Below are 16,906 nucleotides of genomic sequence, written 5' to 3' on the forward strand. Positions count from 1 at the left end.
CTCTGCTTTGATTTTTTTTTTCCTCTCCCGCCTTTCTCTCCCGTCCACTGAGCTCTGCGATTAGCAACGCCAAGTCCTGTGAATCTCCAAGGCTGTTTTTAGGGAGCTGAACCAGGTGACTAAATGTCTCCTCTCACCTCTGTGATTCTGTGCGGCAGTCCGATCTGTGTTTAAATTTCTGATTGTGTTTTTTGAGAGATGTACACACACCCTGTGAACACACCCGTATTATTGTGGAGAAAATATCTTTTCCCCATCCTTAAACCTCAGAGACGTGCTCCATAATGTGGATTACTTCTTTTTCACTTTGGAGCGTTGTCGGTTCCCAGATGTTGCGGTCTGCAGGTTGTGACTCATTCAGCAAACCAGGATTCACCAAGCTATGGCTAAGAGTGAGGTGCAAAAGACAAGCTCAATATCTCTTCGTTCAGAGCCGCCGTAGTGTAGCGGTCCAGATGTTCAGTTGGCACCAGAAGACTCGGGTATAAGCTCATCCCCAGCCTTTCCGTGTCAGCCCAACCTACCTTACAGGGTTGTTGTGGGGAAAAAGCGGGAGGAGGAGACACTATGTAGGCTGCCTCGGGATCTGTAAGGAAACCAAGATACAAATCTAACCAATTTACTAGCCAGCCACCCAGCGGCCTATTCTAAGATAAATATAGAGAACGGGGGAGGCATTTGTTGCGAGTTGCCACAAACCTGCTTGAGATGGACTAACTAGCTTACGAGAACCGGAGTAACTTCTTCCTTTGGCAACGGCTGTGTTTGTTCTCCGCCAGTGTGGAAATAACTCCTGCCTTGAACAACCACATCCGTGAGGCCAGAGTCCTGTGTGTACTCGGCAGGGGTCATATCTAACATTAGGGTGCTTGGCGATCGATATATGAAATTACAGGTGTGGGTTTGAAATGTCTGTTTTGTAAAGTGTTAACAATAAAGACAGCTGGCGTCTATGTATGCCTTGCATGCAGTTATTTTTAAGAAGTTGGCTACTTTTGAAGCGTAGAGATCTGTACCAATGCTGAAATTCATACACAGACGTATATATATTTGTGTCTGTGTGTATGGATATATGGATATATAATGTCTGTCTATATATAAATAGGCAAAACCAGATACATGTACATATGATACTTTATAATATTATAATAAATACTACAAATAAATACTACATATAATTTTATATACATAAATGATATAGATACGACTACGTAGACCCAGTTTACATATACGAAGTATTTAGAGAACTGGCTTAAGAGCTGCATAATGGGACAATATCATCATAACGCGGCGACTATTGCGGAGCGAACTCAATTTCCCAGGGTCCCCCTCGGCAGCTGCGAATCGGTCTTGCGGACGAGAAAGGCAACTCCGAGGGGTGGGGCCGGGGTTTACGTCAGACGAGGAAGCCGGGAACTCCATCTCCCGTGAAGTCGCGCGGCCGGGAGAGCCGCACCTGGCCAAGGCTCCGCCTAGAAAGGAAAAAGGGAGGGGCGGGAGGAAAAGCCCTGCGGAAAGACTACGCTCCCCGGCGTGCTCCGCGCGGGGTGCGCGTGCGCAGTGATAAAGTCGCACCTGCGGGGTGGGGGCTGGGGAGCCGCCGCCATCTTGTGCGAGGAGCGACCCGACCCGCCAGGCAGGAAGGACCGAGGGAGGCAGGAAGGCAGGAAGGAAGGAGGAAGGAGCCGCCCGCCCGCCAGACGCCGCCGCCGCCGCCGCCGCCGCCGCCGCCGCCGACCCGCCGCGGAGGAGCCGCCGCCGCCGCCGCCGCCGCCATGAACCCCGAGTAGTGAGTGTCCTCCGCTGCCGGGCGCCGGGGCGGGAAGGGGCTGCCTCCGCGGCGGCCGGGCGCGTCTCCGCCGCCCGCGGCGAGGCCGGAGAAGGACGCCGGCCCGGCCTGCCCCGCCCGGCCTGGCTGACAGCCCGGCGCACTGCCCGGACTACTAGTCCCATCGGCCCCGCACGGGGTGTCTTCGCCCCGCGGGGCTGTGATCTCCCGAGAGGTCGGACTACAAGCCCCATCAGCCCCCGAGAGGCTAGTCGGCCCCCTTTCCTCCGGCCCGGAAGACTTTGGAACCCGGTGCCCCTGGGTGGGTGGGACCACGCTTCCCATCATCCCCAGGCTGGTGTTCTTCCGGGGGGTGCCCTTGTACCCCCATCCTCTGCTGGGGGTAGGTGGGGTTGCGGCCCCATCATCCACAACAGGGCCATCTTTCCCCAAAGCTAGTTCCTTCTGGGTCGTGGAATTGTCACCCATCATCCACAACTGGACAAACTTCCCCCATGGCTGGTTCCTACTGTGCTGTGGGGTTGCGGCCCCATCATCCACAGCAGACCCAATTTTCCCCCAGGGTGGTTCCTGCTGGGAGAATGGGGTTATAGCCCCATCATCCACAACTGTGCCGATTCTCCACAGTCCACTGGAGCTGGGCGGCCAATAAATTTAAATCAATAATAATAAAATAATCTTTCCCCCTTTCAAATTGTGGAATTATAACCCCATCATCCACAACTGGGCAAACTCCCCCCGTGGCTCGTTCCCCCTTCAGATGGGTGGGATTGTAGCCCCATCATCCACAGCAGGGCCAATTTTCCCCCAAGGGTGGTTCCTGCCTGGAGAGTAGATTGCAGCCCCATCATCCACATCTTTCCCCCAAATCTCATTCCTGCTGGGTGGGTAGATGGGACTGCAGCCCCATCATCCACAGCAGGGCCAATTTGTTCTCCAAGATTGCTCCCTTTTGCTTCCCCCCAAAGAATGCGTGTTAGGCTTTTAAAAAGAAAACCCCATAATTCCCAGCTGACACAGCCTTAGGGATTTATAGTCCAGTTCAGCCGTGGGGTATAAACGACTTATTACCCGTCCTGGAATATTGTACGTATTTCTACTCATTATAAATCCTGCTGGAGAAGAGAAAAATCCGCCACTCTAGCCAAGAAGCTGGTCGAGTCTCCAACCTTTGGGTCCTCCTTGGTGAGGGCAAAAAATGGGCAAGGGGGTAAGATAGAAGTTTTTGAGACCATGAACAACGTGAGAAGCAAATAAGGTTTTTTTCCTCCGCACAAAATCCTTCCACCCAAGGCCTGCTGGGGGCCGTCTTCCCCCGACACGCTGGATTAACTGAACCAGGGTTTCCGCAAGCCATGTTCCTGCCTTCATACAGCCCTCCCCGTTGTAACCGGATGGCATGGTTGGGGCTCACGGTGTGTGCCTGGCCCACACAGCTCCACAGTAGCTTGAAGGGTGAAGTTGGGCTCGTTGCTGAATCAAAGTCCAGTTTGAAAAGGGGGGGGGGGCTCAAGAGGATTGTGGCTCTTAAGGCATGGGGCTGCATCCCCCCCCCCCATTCGGTCCCCATGAACAGTGGCATCTTATGGGAAGAGAAAGCAAGACCAGATAGGCCTTTGGTCTGTTCCAGCTTAGAGGTTCTTGAATTTCTCTCCCCTCGCCTTTCACGGGGGAAAATGAAATAGTGTAGGAAGGGAGAACGCAGCAAAACCCCTTGCCCATTTAGGTACTCCAGCTAAGCCATTTTCACGTCTTCCTTCCTTCCTTACCTGTCATCTTCCAATTTTCCAGTTGCTATTCTCCCCCCCACAAAAATCCCTTTCCTCCATTATGTCTTTAATCTCCCCAACCTCTTCAAACTTGTCTACACATCGGTTGAGCTCCTAAGTTCTCTTTTGTGTGTCCCCACTCCCACCCCGAGTTTACCAAGCCACAGAAATCAGGAATCAATCACCATTTCAACCTGAAGTTGCACTGATCCTGAGATGCAGAAAACCAGATTGTGGAATTCTTGCTCCTGCTGCGCTTTCTATGAAATCTCTCGCATTTCATGTAAACTTTCCCCCTCTTTTTAGCTTGCCACTCACAGCAAGGGCTCCCATTAATGTGGCTTTTGAAGGAGGGAAAAAACTCAGCTGGTGAAATAAATAGTTATTGAACAATCTGCTGTTAGAGGTTTTTCACACCATTTGCTTGTCCTTAACATATTTGGTCCTCCTGGATTCTGGTTTACGAAAGGATGTGCTACAAAGTTCATTTCAGGTGCCACAGAATGCCCTGGGTTGGTTGTGACAAAATAACATAGTCCCGTCTTTGAAAGTCATCTTCTGTGGGACTTAATTTGCTTCTGTGGTAGGCACTGGTTGTGTTGACCCATCACTTTAAGCCATAAGGTTAATATTTGCAAACCACAGTGACTGGATCTGCCAAACAGGCCCAACCAAAATCAAACAATCCGATCTCTGTTTCTTTTTAAAAATCACATTTCGTGCCACCGGATGGGATTATCCAGAGGTATTCCTTGTAATACTTCATTCGTATAAATCACTGTGTATTGGGTAGGAACGTGTTTGCAAGGAAAGAACGTGGCCCCTTTTCGTATAAATGTGAGCACAAGGCTCTTCTGAACTCTGCAGTCTTTGTTTTAATTCTGAGAATGATAGAAGAGGGTTAAGAATGAAAGTGAAATTGTTGAATAAGTGATTTTTGTGCAGGTCCAAAACTTTTTAAGTTGGGGGTCTATTTCTTAGCTTCAGCTTCCAGCTAGAAAGCGGGTGCACAAGCTGTAAAACAAACAGGAACAGCTGTAGAATAGATAATTATTATTTATAATATTATATTTTACCTCTCGATATCGGGGCAGTACTAGTGGCTGGAACGTAGAAGAGGCAACTTTGGTTGTGTACGTTCCTAGGGGTATCTGGTCAGTCACTGTAGAAACTCAGTTGCTCAATCAGATAAAGCCTTTAGCCGGATCTGTGAAGGTTATTCTGATGCTGCAAATTTAATCAAGGGCCGGTAGTCTGACTCATAATCATAGTTGCTTAATTCCAGGTGACAGGAGGTTGGACTTTGGTCACTGAGTGGAAGAGACAAGTACTCTGCAGAAGCTCAGAGGCACACCTCCATCTAGGGTAATTTGGGGTGGGTGGGGGAGGACTCAGGCCTCATAACACAAGCTTATGAATTTAAGAGGAGCTTCTGAGAACTTGGAGTCACACATCAAAATGAAGTAGTGTGATTTCAGGCTGGTTCTGCCATGTTTCCCCTGTCATCTGTGCCAAGCTCTGACTCATAGGATGGTCTTTGCTGTTGTCTTGGGGAGTAGAAGATCCAGTGTTTCTTCTATGAAATGCCCTTCTCCAGAAGTCCATTAGTGGTTGTTCAAAGTGTGGTTTTTTTTCCACTAGGATTGTATGATAGGTGAGCGGACAGGCCAGCATGGAATAGGCTACCTGATGTTCTCCAGAACTTCTGGCCTATAACTCCTCCAATTCCTTCTCATGATGGTGGAAGGAGATGGCAGTTGATGATCAAACTGTCTGCAGGCTCCAGGTTTCCTACCCACAGAGTAGCCCGCAGCACCTCTAAATTTGAGAAGGAGACTTGTTACTTACCATTTACGGCCACCAGCAGCATAGATGGTGTTCAAAGTCTCTGATAGATGTCAAGTTTTGGTGGAGTCAAGGCTGCCTTGCTCATATTGAGCAAGAGGTTGAGCTGTGTCACCAGGAAGTGTCTAATTCAGCGGTTGCCTGTTCCATTAACTTGGACAACTCATTTCCTATACTCCCAACTGCAATGTGCTTGTGGTTCTGGGGTGGTAGTGGTGGTAGAATTGTAGCACTTATCTACCTTCCAGGGGTGATGCATGCATTGCTGGAGAAAAAAAACTGTGAAACACTTTGTATGTTGCAGAGAATTGCAAGAAACCGAACATTTGTTGGGTCTATTGGCCAACCTTGGGTCTCTTCTTAGTATTCTTATAGCTATCATGCCCTAAGAACTGCAGCGTTCCTCTTAGCTTTGTACAGGCCTGGATCTTAAATATTTGGAAGATGTTTCTAGCCTGAAAGCATTTTTCTTAGCTCTGGTGCCCCCAAGGAAAGAGAATACGGTCTTAAAATAGGAGTGGGGCTGAAAGAGAATTGTGGTTGGTGTTAGGAAGTGTCATCTTGTGGTTCTGGATGGTTGTGTCCTCAAGTTGCTCCCGAAAAACTGGTGGTGTGGAAGTGCACAGGGTACGCATAGCAATTTACTTGGGGAACCTCTTCATCAAACTTGTTGCCCTTAATTTTCCTGGGCACCTTCAGCTTCACAACTGGACTTTCTGGATTGTCCTTGTAGCTCCTAACTGCTGGTTTCAGGAACAATATGCTTGCCCTGGAAACCTCTCCTGCCCTTTATTCTACGCTGCTGTTGCAACCTGGCAAACATCAGATTGTAAGCTGGCAGCCTCGCTGTCGTGAGCTGAAGGTACAAAAACTGGGGTTGGATATAGCTTGACCCACCCCCAGGACTAGAAGCCACTTCACCGCGTTCCTGCTTTGGCCTGGAGACTGAATCCAGGTTCACGTCAGCATCAGTTTCCACCTGGCCAGTGGCGTAACCTCCCCACTTCCCCGTCCAGAAGATTAGGGAGAGTCCCTCCCTTCTGCTTTTCAGTAGGGAAAAGTGCCAACACACCATCTCGTGACTCGCCGGCTTCCTGTCACCTCTCTGCCTGCCACTCAAAGGCTCTGTTAAGAAACTTCCTTCTTGTGACAATTGGCTTTACTCGCCGTTCAGTATTTGGGAGGGAAGAGCTGAGTCAAACAGCTGCTTGCTGTAGGCTGCTGGCCCAGATCTACCCCAGCAGGGGTAGAGGTTCTGCAATCCAGGGCCAAAGGTCATACTGCCTGGGGTTTCTGGGAATTGAAGTCCAGCCCATCTATAAAAACACCTGGATGAGAAAGTTGAGTGAGCTGGTCTGATGTGGCCATTAAGCATTGCCTAACTCTCGCCGTGAGAGCTGTGCCCTGACAGGTGTATTATAGGATGGGAGAAGCATCTCCAGAGTGCCTTGGAATGAGAAGTCTCACGTGGTTAAGAGAAGGTGTCCTAGGATTGAGAACTTGAGTATGGGTCTCCCTGGGACATCTATGGTTGACTCAGCAGCTTCATCCTTCATACCCAGAAGGATTAGACTGTTCCATCTAGAAAGGTCTATGAATGTGTTTTCCTGGTCGCCTATTAACCTTTTGGATTTTAACTGAAATGGTTTTGGGTTTTTCTGATCTATTGTATGCCGCCTGGAGGCACAGCGTTCAAGTTGGGTGGCCACGTAAATTCTTGAAACAAATCAAAGAACTCATCCTTGGCGACTCAAGATTGGGCAAAGTGGAATAGCATGCTTTTAGAGATCACCTCTCTGTGCCCCACTGGTAAAATTTTAAGGCCTCTGTTGAGCTTCAGGTAATAGTTCTGAACTGGATCTTCCAACACAGGAGAAAATGTATCCTGGTTAGTTTGCTTGTTTATTATTTTGGTGTATATCCTACCCTTCCATTCCTAAGTTACACAGAGCAGTAAGAGAGATAACCGAGTGTATCAGCTGCAGTTAAAATCATCACTGGTCCCATTCAAAAGGTCTGGTGGGTACTGTTGGATGAGATCAGCTCTGAAAAATGAAGGCCAGGTGGGATGGAAGGAATTGCAGATGTCCTTGGCTCACTCTGTCGTCTAATCATAAATAAAAGTTTGAGAATGTCAGGTTTTTCCGGGCCTTCCTCTATTTTACTGACCTTGTTACCACATTCATGGCCTCTCTCCCCCTGGGGAGCTCAAGGTGTGCTCACTTAATCTTCAGAAAACCTCAGCGAGGTCGACTGATTTGAGAAAATATATGCTTGATCTTCAGGGTCAGTGGTCATCTCCACTCTGGATGATGGGAAATGTTCTTAAGCCTATCCAGAGGGCACCTGCTCGGGAAAGCTGTTGACCGATTCCCGGGCAATTTCAGGCAGGGTGCAAGATGTGTAAGTTGCTGGCCCCTTCATATCCCTGCCCATCTGTGGAATCTGAGCAGGGTGAGGTCCTCTTCTGATGAGCCTCAGATTCTGGGAACGGTGGTTTCTGGCAGGTTTTGAGCTTCCTCAAAGATCAGCCAAGGAAGAACAGAAGTGTTCTGGACTTCAGAAGCTCATTGGGACGTTGGAGGTGTGTCCCCAGCTGGAAGGATAGCGAGAATTCTCTAGCAAATCAGCCAAAATATCTAGACTTCTGCACAGTCAGTAATTCTACCATAAGCCCAGTCCTGTCTGTCCGTGTTCCAGGAGGTGCAGAAATAATCTGCTTTTAAGTGCGGTGGTTCATTTGGCTGGAAACAGTCCCTAACTCACTTGTTTGGCGAGTGCCCATCTGAGTTCCTTTCCAGACCTCTCCAAACAGAGCCCAAGGCTTGTCAGGTACCGAATGACATTAAAAGTAGATTGTGGAAGCTGATAGGTTGCAATCAGCCATCTGTAGGAAGCGTGGCTCTTTTTTCGTTTTTGGGACTGTTTGCCTATGCAGTCAGATTTCTGTGAGGGAAAGGCCTGATTTTAGGCAGTCAGGTTTAATCTGTACATCCAGGAGGTGCAAACTTTAGTCTGGAATAAAAAGTAGGCAGGAAACTCTGGGAAATGTGTTCCCAACACATTTGGCATTTGTGAAGATGGGGAAGACCAAACATGTGTTTTGGGACAGGAGAACAGTGGCCAGGTGTTAATAAACTTGAATCCCACCCCCACCCCCCCGTTTCCCCGGACAATATCCATGCAAGAAATAAATTCTCCCCCCTCCCCGGAGAGTAAGAACCGTATTTTGCGTCCATTCAAACTTCCTCCCCCCTTTTGACCCGTGTGTTCTTTTTTTCCAGTGATTACCTGTTCAAGTTGCTTCTGATCGGCGATTCTGGTGTGGGGAAGTCGTGTCTCTTGCTACGATTTGCAGTGAGTGTTTTTCTCACTAACCATTTGTCTTTCCAATGCACGCAGCCCTTCTGAGCGGCTGCACATTTAGGAGTGTTTTGAGGCCAAGAAGAGAGACATAAAACCAGGGATTACGCTTCTGGAATTTCTTACCTGCCCCCCCGCCCCCATCTTCAATCCCCTTTATTGAAAAACAGATTTTCGGTGAACTTCTTTTCCTGTTGCCCCCGGATTAGATTCCTAAATTCTAATTCCAAGTGAGGCGCGTGGATTTAAAACGCATGATTTGTTTTTTTGCCTCGGTTTGGAGAGTTTGAATGTTAGAATTAAGGGTAGGGTTAATGAACGCGGATCAAGGATGGGACTGACAGAGTGACTCCTTTTCTTGGCGGTGACTTTTTCCCCTGGTCTCTGCGCTAGGATGACACGTATACAGAAAGTTACATCAGCACCATCGGGGTAGACTTCAAAATCCGTACCATCGAGCTGGATGGCAAAACTATTAAGCTGCAAATCGTAAGTTTTGGGCTGGCTGTCTGGGTGGGTGGGTGGGTGGGTGGCCGGCCTCCCCAGGGCTCCACGTAGGTCCTGAAATTCTGCAATTAGCCGCTGAAAGCTATTTTAGCAACGGGAGCCTCCCGGAGCAGGATAGAGAAGGAACATGAGTCGTCTTTCTGCCTAGTTAAAGACGTTTGCTCTGTCACTCAGGCTTGGATTGGCCCAAAAGAGGCTGAGAGGGAGGTGAAGAAGAACAAACTGGGGTGCTAATCTTAGTCGCATAATGCAGCAGCTAGTAATTTAGTAGGACGTGTATCTGGATTAATGATGAAAGCGGAGTTGCTGCTTCTGGCAGTTCATAGCTGGATCAAGGGAGCGGAGCGCTTTTCAGAAATAGGTATAGAACAGCAAGGAAGAATCTGAGCCGCAAACCAGGGAAAAACCCCATTCAGATGCTACTTTTGCCCTGGATTAAGTAGATGGCATTGGGTCGAACCAGGTTTACCATGGCCTCCCTTCTGCTAAATGCAGGCGGTGTTAGTGTGTCTTACCAAATTGTCTCTAGCATTGCCGATGAAGTATGCCAAAGTGGGCTTTCTAATGCAGAGACTAAGAACTTTCTTGGAGGGATCAATATATTGCCTTCCAAAGGGTGGAGCAGCGTATCAAGGATTTGGGTACCTGGTCCCTCGGTCTGTGCTGGGTTTTATCTTCCAGACATGGAGCCAGATGGTGCCTCTGATCAAAATAGACTCAAAAGTTCCTTTCCTCTTTTCGAAACTATTGACCAAGTTAATCCTTGAATGAAGCTTCTAGATCACTGTGTCTCAACCTTGGCCACTTTAAGCTGTGTGGACTTCAACTCCCAGAATTCCCCAGCCGGCTGGGGAGTTCTGGGAGTTGAAGTCCATGCAGCTTAAAGTGGCCAAGGTTGAGACACACTGATCTAGATCTAGGATGCTGGCTGGGGAATTCTGGGAGTTGACGTCCATACATCTTCAAGTTGCCGAGTTTGAAAACCACTGTTCTAGATCCATCCTCGATGGATCTAATTGTCCGGTCCTTTGACTAGGATGGGTGTAGCCCCTCCTGAGGAGTGGGTGTGTTTTGTTCTACCCAGTTCTTGCCATGTTCTCTTCCTTGTTTTTACTTACTTATTTATTTCTGCCTGTCAATTAATTTTATTTCTTTACTTGAGAACTGCCCAGAGTCCCCGGGAGTCAGGCAGACATGTATTTAATAAATAAGTAGAAAATAATCCACAATTAATCCTGCAGCACTGGGCAGGATTCTCACGATCCGCCCTTTCATCCTGTCTGGGAGGGTGCTAACCTCAGCTCCTCTCTTTCGACTTTCTCCAGTGGGACACAGCCGGGCAGGAACGGTTCCGAACCATCACGTCCAGCTACTACCGAGGGGCCCATGGCATCATTGTGGTATACGACGTAACGGATCAGGTACCGAAACGACCACGTGATGGTCAGAGCAGCCGGGGAGCTGGACCACGGAGGCTTAGGGACCTTGGACACGACCCGGTTCTGGGGCGGATACAAAAATCTGCCAAGATCAACTGAAAGCAGCGAAACCAGAAAGCAGTCTCTCGTTAGCATGCGTTTCCAGAATGCTGGCTCATTTAAAAAAAAAACAACTGTCTTTTCGCCCAGTGTGAAATCCCATAATTGGATAGGTCCCCCCGAAATTAAAAAGGGACATAACCATAGTGACAATGAGAAGGATAAACAGGCTGTCCTGCCAGTTAAAGGGCATCGCCCTTAAGTTGAAATACTTGCCTCAGCAAAACAGCTGCAGGAAAAGTTGGGCCCGATTGCAAGAAAAGGCCGTATTGAGGGCCAGCCCCACAGTCTGTGGGAGGGTATTCTGAAGTTGGGGCATCGCTGTGGGAAAGGTGCTTTTCTTTGGCGTAGCAGAACGTGCCTCTCTTATAAGTGGAACTTGGAGAGGATTTAAATCAGAAAGTTGGACTTTGTGCCACAGATGTGGACTTCAACTCCCAGAATTCTTGTCTTTGGCCATGTTGGCTGTGGAATTCTGGGAGTTGAAGTCCACCCATGCTGGCTGAGGAATCCTGGGAGTTGAAGTCCACCCACCTGGAAATCATGGTTGGGAACCCCAGCCCTAGCCTTTTGGGTGGGGGGCTTGTGGTAGCCCCTGGGCCGCCTTTCAGCCTCACCTTGCCTCTCCCCCCATCGTCCCCTCCTGCCCAGGAGTCGTACAACAACGTCAAGCAGTGGCTGCAAGAGATTGAGCGCTACGCCAGTGAGAACGTCAACAAGCTGCTCGTGGGCAACAAGTGTGACCTGACCACAAAGAAGGTGGTGGATTACACAACCGCCAAGGTGAGCCTCCTGCTGTAGGAAGTGCATGCCCCCCCCCTCCACTCCCCGTGTTTTTATTTATTTATTTCCTCGGGAGCCAAATCTCATAAGTCAAATGCAACAAAGCTAGTGGCCCATAATATTTGGGGGGGGGAAGAACGCGTCAGCCGGCTCCTCTCACCCTTGGGTCTTGGCTACCACTTCAAGCATTTCGCCACCTTATGTGACTGTTATCAGCACAGCTGAACATTTCGGCTGCTGCTGACATCCAGAATCAGCTGGGAAGGGAGCGTTCCCTGCCCGTTGAGGACAGAACCCGGTAGCTGGGCTGTCCTGGTGATCTTTAAAGCAGCGGGGAACTTCTCACCTGTTTCTCTTAATTTTCCAAACTCCGCTTCACCCGTTGCTTCTTCGTCCCCCTGGGAAACTCTTCCCAAGGATGATCTTAGAAACCCTTCCTGGGCCTTTTCTGGGGCCACGGTCCCGACCTTGTCTCTCCCGGCTGAAGCGCTTTCTGCTCACCGTCCCCTCTCTTCCTCGGCCCCCCGGACAGGAGTTTGCCGACTCGCTGAGCATCCCCTTCTTGGAGACCAGCGCCAAGAACGCCACCAACGTGGAGCAGTCCTTCATGACCATGGCGGCCGAGATCAAGAAGCGGATGGGGCCCGGGGCCACGGCCGGCGGAGACAGACCCAACCTGAAAATTGACAGCACTCCGGTTAAACAAGGAGGCGGCGGCTGTTGCTGAAAAGGAGGGACATGGTTGCTTGGGGGGGCGCGGGGGGGCCTGGGACAGGCTGGGGAGCGGGGTCCAGCCCCCTCCCACCGTCCGGCCCCCTCCTCCTCCTCTTTTTTTCATTTTCTGAAGGTGGTTTTCCCGGATGATACCTCCGTGGAGGGGACGGGGCCTTCCTCCCTTCCAGCTCAACTGCTCCGAGTGCTGTTGAGTGTCTTTGGCTGTTTGTCCCCCCCCCTTTTAACTCTGGACGGGGAGGAGCTGGCTCTTGAGAGGCCACGCCTTCCCTGTCACTGGTTGCGGGGGGGAACACATCTGTATCTGTTTGCTGGGGGGCAGGGGGCTCCCACTCCCTTAGGCAGGATCTGGGCAGCCCTTTTCTTTACTGATGTTGTCTTGCCCCCCTACTCCCCCAGTCTCTCTCCATTCCTATTCACCCCTGTTATTTTTCTAACCCAAAGCAGAGCATTCCCATCTTTGCCCTCAGTCTCCCTGCTTAGTTGGGTGCCTGTTCGGCAGGAGCGCCCCCCCAATCAAGGCTGCAATTTGGGAGGCCCACCCCTCCTCCTCCTCGCGTCCTTTTGCTGATGGACGCGAGGCATTTCCTTTTTCCACCCGGATTCCTACCGGCTTTTTCCTAGCGCGACATCCTTCCTTGCCACCGCTGAACTGCTTCTTCCTCTCAGGGGCTCCCCCCATCCCCAGGGCCAGGGCAACGTCTTTCAATCCCCCCCACCCTTCGCCGCCCCCAGTGACCCTCTGCCCCCCAGCCTGCTGTACGAACGGATACTCATTCCTCCGCTAGCCGCTGGAATGTCTCCTCCCGCGGGGTGGCCAGAATGAACTGATTGAGCTCTTTCACTCTTCCTCAAAATGGGGAGAAAGGGAGATTTGGGGGGGAGGTGGGGTGGTCTTCCCCAGCTTCTGCATTCCACAGTTGATGAATGTATCTCTGCTGGGCTTCCTCTGAGCTTGTGAGCGGTTTTGTCACGGTCCCACGTACCCCTCGGGTTCCCCTTTTCCTCTTATTTCCTTCCCGATCCTGCAGCGCTGCCCTGCTGGATCCCCCCTTTCCCCCCTCTGTATATTAACGACCAAACAGCCCTGCTGCCTGTCCCCATGCTGCTGGGCCCAGCTCCTGCCAAAACTGGGCTCCTTCCCTTTTAGCAGCAGGAAGTCGTTTTCTCCCCGGGGAACCTCTCTTCTATCCCGGTGGCCCCGTTGCCCGTCTCGTCCCCACTCGCTCGCTCATCCCCTCCCTCGCCCGACTCCGCTTTATTTAAGGAACGTCAGGGACCCTGCTGTGGGTGGAAAGTTTCGTCGGTTCTTTATTCGTTCATTTTTGTTTTGTTTTCCACAAGCGAAATGGCAAAACGCAAATGAGAGGAAAAGAGAAAAGAGGGGGAAAAAAAGAGAATAAAACATAACCGGCCTCTGCAAAATGAGGGTTTTCCAGGCTTGGTTGGGTGTGGTTTTTTTCGCCCTGCTTTCGAAGGATGGAGAGGCGGGGAGAAGCAGGGGTTGCATTCACAGGCCGCCTTTAGCCTCAACTGCATTATGGTTTGTTTAGTTCATCTAAGTTTAACTCAGCTAAGATCGAGAATCCACTAGAACAGTGTTTTTCAACCGTGGCCACTTGAAGACGTGTGGACTTCAACTCCCAGAATTCCCCAGTCACCTGGGGAATTCTGGGAGTTAAAGTCCACGTGTCTTCCAAGTGGCCAAGAATGAAAAACACTCTGCTAGAGTAAATTGAGACATCCCGGTAGCGCAGATGGTTGAACGATAGGCTTGTGCATATCCTTTTGATTTCCTTGCCGCAGTACAACAGAGGCCACCACCAGCCCTTTAAACCAAACGTGGCTTACTCAGGAAACCCAGTTGTACAAGGCACCCGGGGACGAGCTAGGCCATCTTCGGCTTCCGGGGAACAAGATGGCTTAGCTCACAAACCCTGGAGGCTTTCGAACGTGGGAGTCGGCTGCATCGGACCTCTCTCGGCCTCCAGCAGAGAACTGAATCCTGAACGAACCAGGAGAGAGCGGAAAGGGTTCCTATTTCGTTCTTTACACGACGTGTAATTAATTAACCTTTTGGAAGTTAGCCTTGATGGCCGCGGACGGCTGCTTGAAGGCCATCTGCCGCGAGACCGATGGGCTTCCTTGGGCAGCTGGTTGGCCATTAGGAGAACAGCCTGCTGGACTGGTTGAGCCGCGGGTCCAACGCAGCCGGGCACAGCCGACGTTCTCGCGTCAGACTCCACGTGTTTGTTTCCACCATCCATTTTTCCCAGTTATTTCCCCGGGAGAGAGAGAAACCAGCGGGGTGTCACAGGAAAGATCTCACTGAAGCGCATGGACGGCTCTTCCCGTCCTCCTTCGCTCCCCGTTGTGCCTGAAGTCGGACGGCCTTTGGAAATTCACCCACAGAGAATGGGGTGGGCGATTTCTTGGGAATTTGTCCGGGGGAACAGAAGCTTCCCCACCATTTTGCGAAAAAGTTCGCAAGACGTGTCTCCTCGTGAAGAAGCCAGGGAGGTCCGTCAAAGAAACGCACCCATTTTGCCGACCGGTAATGAAACGCCGCGAAGCCCCACCGCTCGGGAGCATTGCTCCTTTCACGACTTGGAAGGGAAATGGCCGTTGAGCAAATCAGAGGCAGGATTTTCTCCGTAGATCCTTTTCAAAAGGACCGGAAATTGGAGTTCGGGATTTTTCCTTCCACGTCGCCCTAGAAATCTCCAAAGTAAAAACTGCCCTCGGATGACTTACAGGGCTAGTTTTCTCTGGAAAGCTTTTGTGGGCCGCAGGCGGCATCCGATGGAGCGAGGGCAGCTTACAAAAAGAGATGCCTTTTAATAAAGTTCATGTTTTGCTACCAGAAAGTAGCACGGCACTTCCACATCGTCCCTGGGAAGGAAGGGCTATTTGAGGATAATAAAAATGCTGCCCTCTAGCGGCTCCACGTGGGCATTGCACCCGCGAGAAGCTACTGGAGGATGACATACTGCCATCTGGTGGCTCGGGTGGGAACTGCAACCAAAGCGAATAGAAATGAGGCTGGCAATTGCTACTGAACTTTCCCCGGGAAAGGGATGCTCCTGCCCCCTGGTGGCTCGGTTTAGCAATTGCATTCGAAGAGCCCAGCTACTAAACAGGACGTGATGGATAGCGCCCCCTGGTGACTTCAAGGCGTAATTGCACTTGAACAAGGAAGGAGGAAAGGGGACTCCGTAGGATGCTAAAAAGTCTGCCCTCTAGTGGTTCAGGGTGGTACCTGGACAGGGAAAAAAGGCAAAAGGTAAATATTTAAATGGATTCTCCCCCCCCCTCCCCGCCCCAGGACTTGGGCTGGCCGCTGCACTAGGGCAGGCCAAGCATATCTAGGGATTAAAGGCAAGAGCTGGACCGTTGAAAACAAACCGCCCCCTAGCGGCTGAGATCGGCCACTGCACTTGGAGAGGTGAAAGGAAAGGCGGCATCGCCTGCCCTCTGGTGGCTGGAGCTGGAAATTGTGCATGGAAAAACGCGAAGGAGAAGACTGCCCCCTGGTGGAGCTGGAGAGAGAAGCGACCAAGCTGCCTTAAAAGGATCCCGACGACGTCCCCGCCGCTGATTCAGGCTGGCCGTGGAGGGGGGATCTGGCAAGTCCCGCAGAACGTCCTTTCGCCCATTCACATCTAGCCTTTCGGACGCCTCGGACGCCGCCGGCAGAGGGAGCCTTTCCGCCGCTCCGCCGAGCAGAAATGTCTGCAACGCAGCCAGCAGAGGGCGCTCTTTCCCTACAAATGCCCGGGGCTCCGCTGGGTCTGCAACCTGGCGCCCAGAGTAGCGGGAAGAATTGGACGAATCGAGGTAGTGGGAGCCGCAAAGCGCTCCCTGATTTTGGTGAGCTTTGGGGTTGAATCAAATCAAAGCAGGTTTGGGCTGTAAATCTCCAGTTTCTCACAAGGTGGCTGGAAAACTGAATTTTTTGAGCGACTTGGCTGTTCATTTGAGTTTTGCAAGCAGGTTTGGGGGCCCTTCTCTAAAGGAACCCAGTGGGTTCGATCCACTGGAAACGTGCTTTGGAGGTGCTTCGTTCCCTTAACCGGTTTCTTCTGGAAGATCTTGCAGCTGCCTTCGCACAACATGCCAAGCTAGCTTGGATTTAACCAGGATTAGGTTGGGGGAGTTCTAGCTCAGCCGGTTTGCGACTTCGTGGTTCGCTGTTTTGTGCCAAAGCAGAAAACTACACATTCAGTCATCACAGCCCGAAACCGTGGATTTATTATTTAGGAGACAGCAAGAACTGCAATTTGGGGGCAACCCCAAAAATAGCTAGCCGTAGTTTAAGCTAGTGTGCTGTGTGAACGCAGCAACGTCATACCAAAGTTCTGTTGATACCCCACCGGGAGAAAGGAGAATCTTTATTAGATTTTTATCCCAGTTTTTCTGTACAGAGGGCCCCCTCCTCCTGCTTTTCCCGCACAACAACCCTGTGAGGTAGGTTGGGCTGGCCCAAAGTCACCAAGAAACTTCCCAACCCGGGTCTCTCCGCTCTTAGTTCATCCGCTACATCGCCCCGGCTGAGTTTCCCCAGGGCCAGAACTGGATTC

General features: G+C 50.8%; 1 protein-coding gene across 1 annotated transcript; it reads left to right on the top strand.

The window, feature by feature from the left end:
- The first annotated feature begins 1,577 nt into the window (after window positions 1–1,577).
- LOC103065553 (ras-related protein Rab-1B) lies at window positions 1,578–13,766 on the top strand. The gene is made up of 6 exons (XM_088137314.1): window positions 1,578–1,789; window positions 8,688–8,760; window positions 9,160–9,255; window positions 10,599–10,694; window positions 11,463–11,594; window positions 12,127–13,766. The coding sequence occupies exons 1-6, from the start codon at window positions 1,776–1,778 to the stop codon at window positions 12,319–12,321; spliced, it is 606 nt and encodes a 201-aa protein (XP_087993440.1). The 5' UTR covers window positions 1,578–1,775; the 3' UTR covers window positions 12,322–13,766.
- Window positions 13,767–16,906: the final 3,140 nt, after the last annotated feature.

This window comes from Python bivittatus, unplaced genomic scaffold, assembly GCF_059951505.1.
Source record: "Python bivittatus isolate LINGU-HERP-01145 unplaced genomic scaffold, Pbiv_v1 ctg000180_np1212, whole genome shotgun sequence".
Classification (NCBI taxonomy): Eukaryota; Metazoa; Chordata; class Lepidosauria; order Squamata; family Pythonidae; genus Python; species Python bivittatus.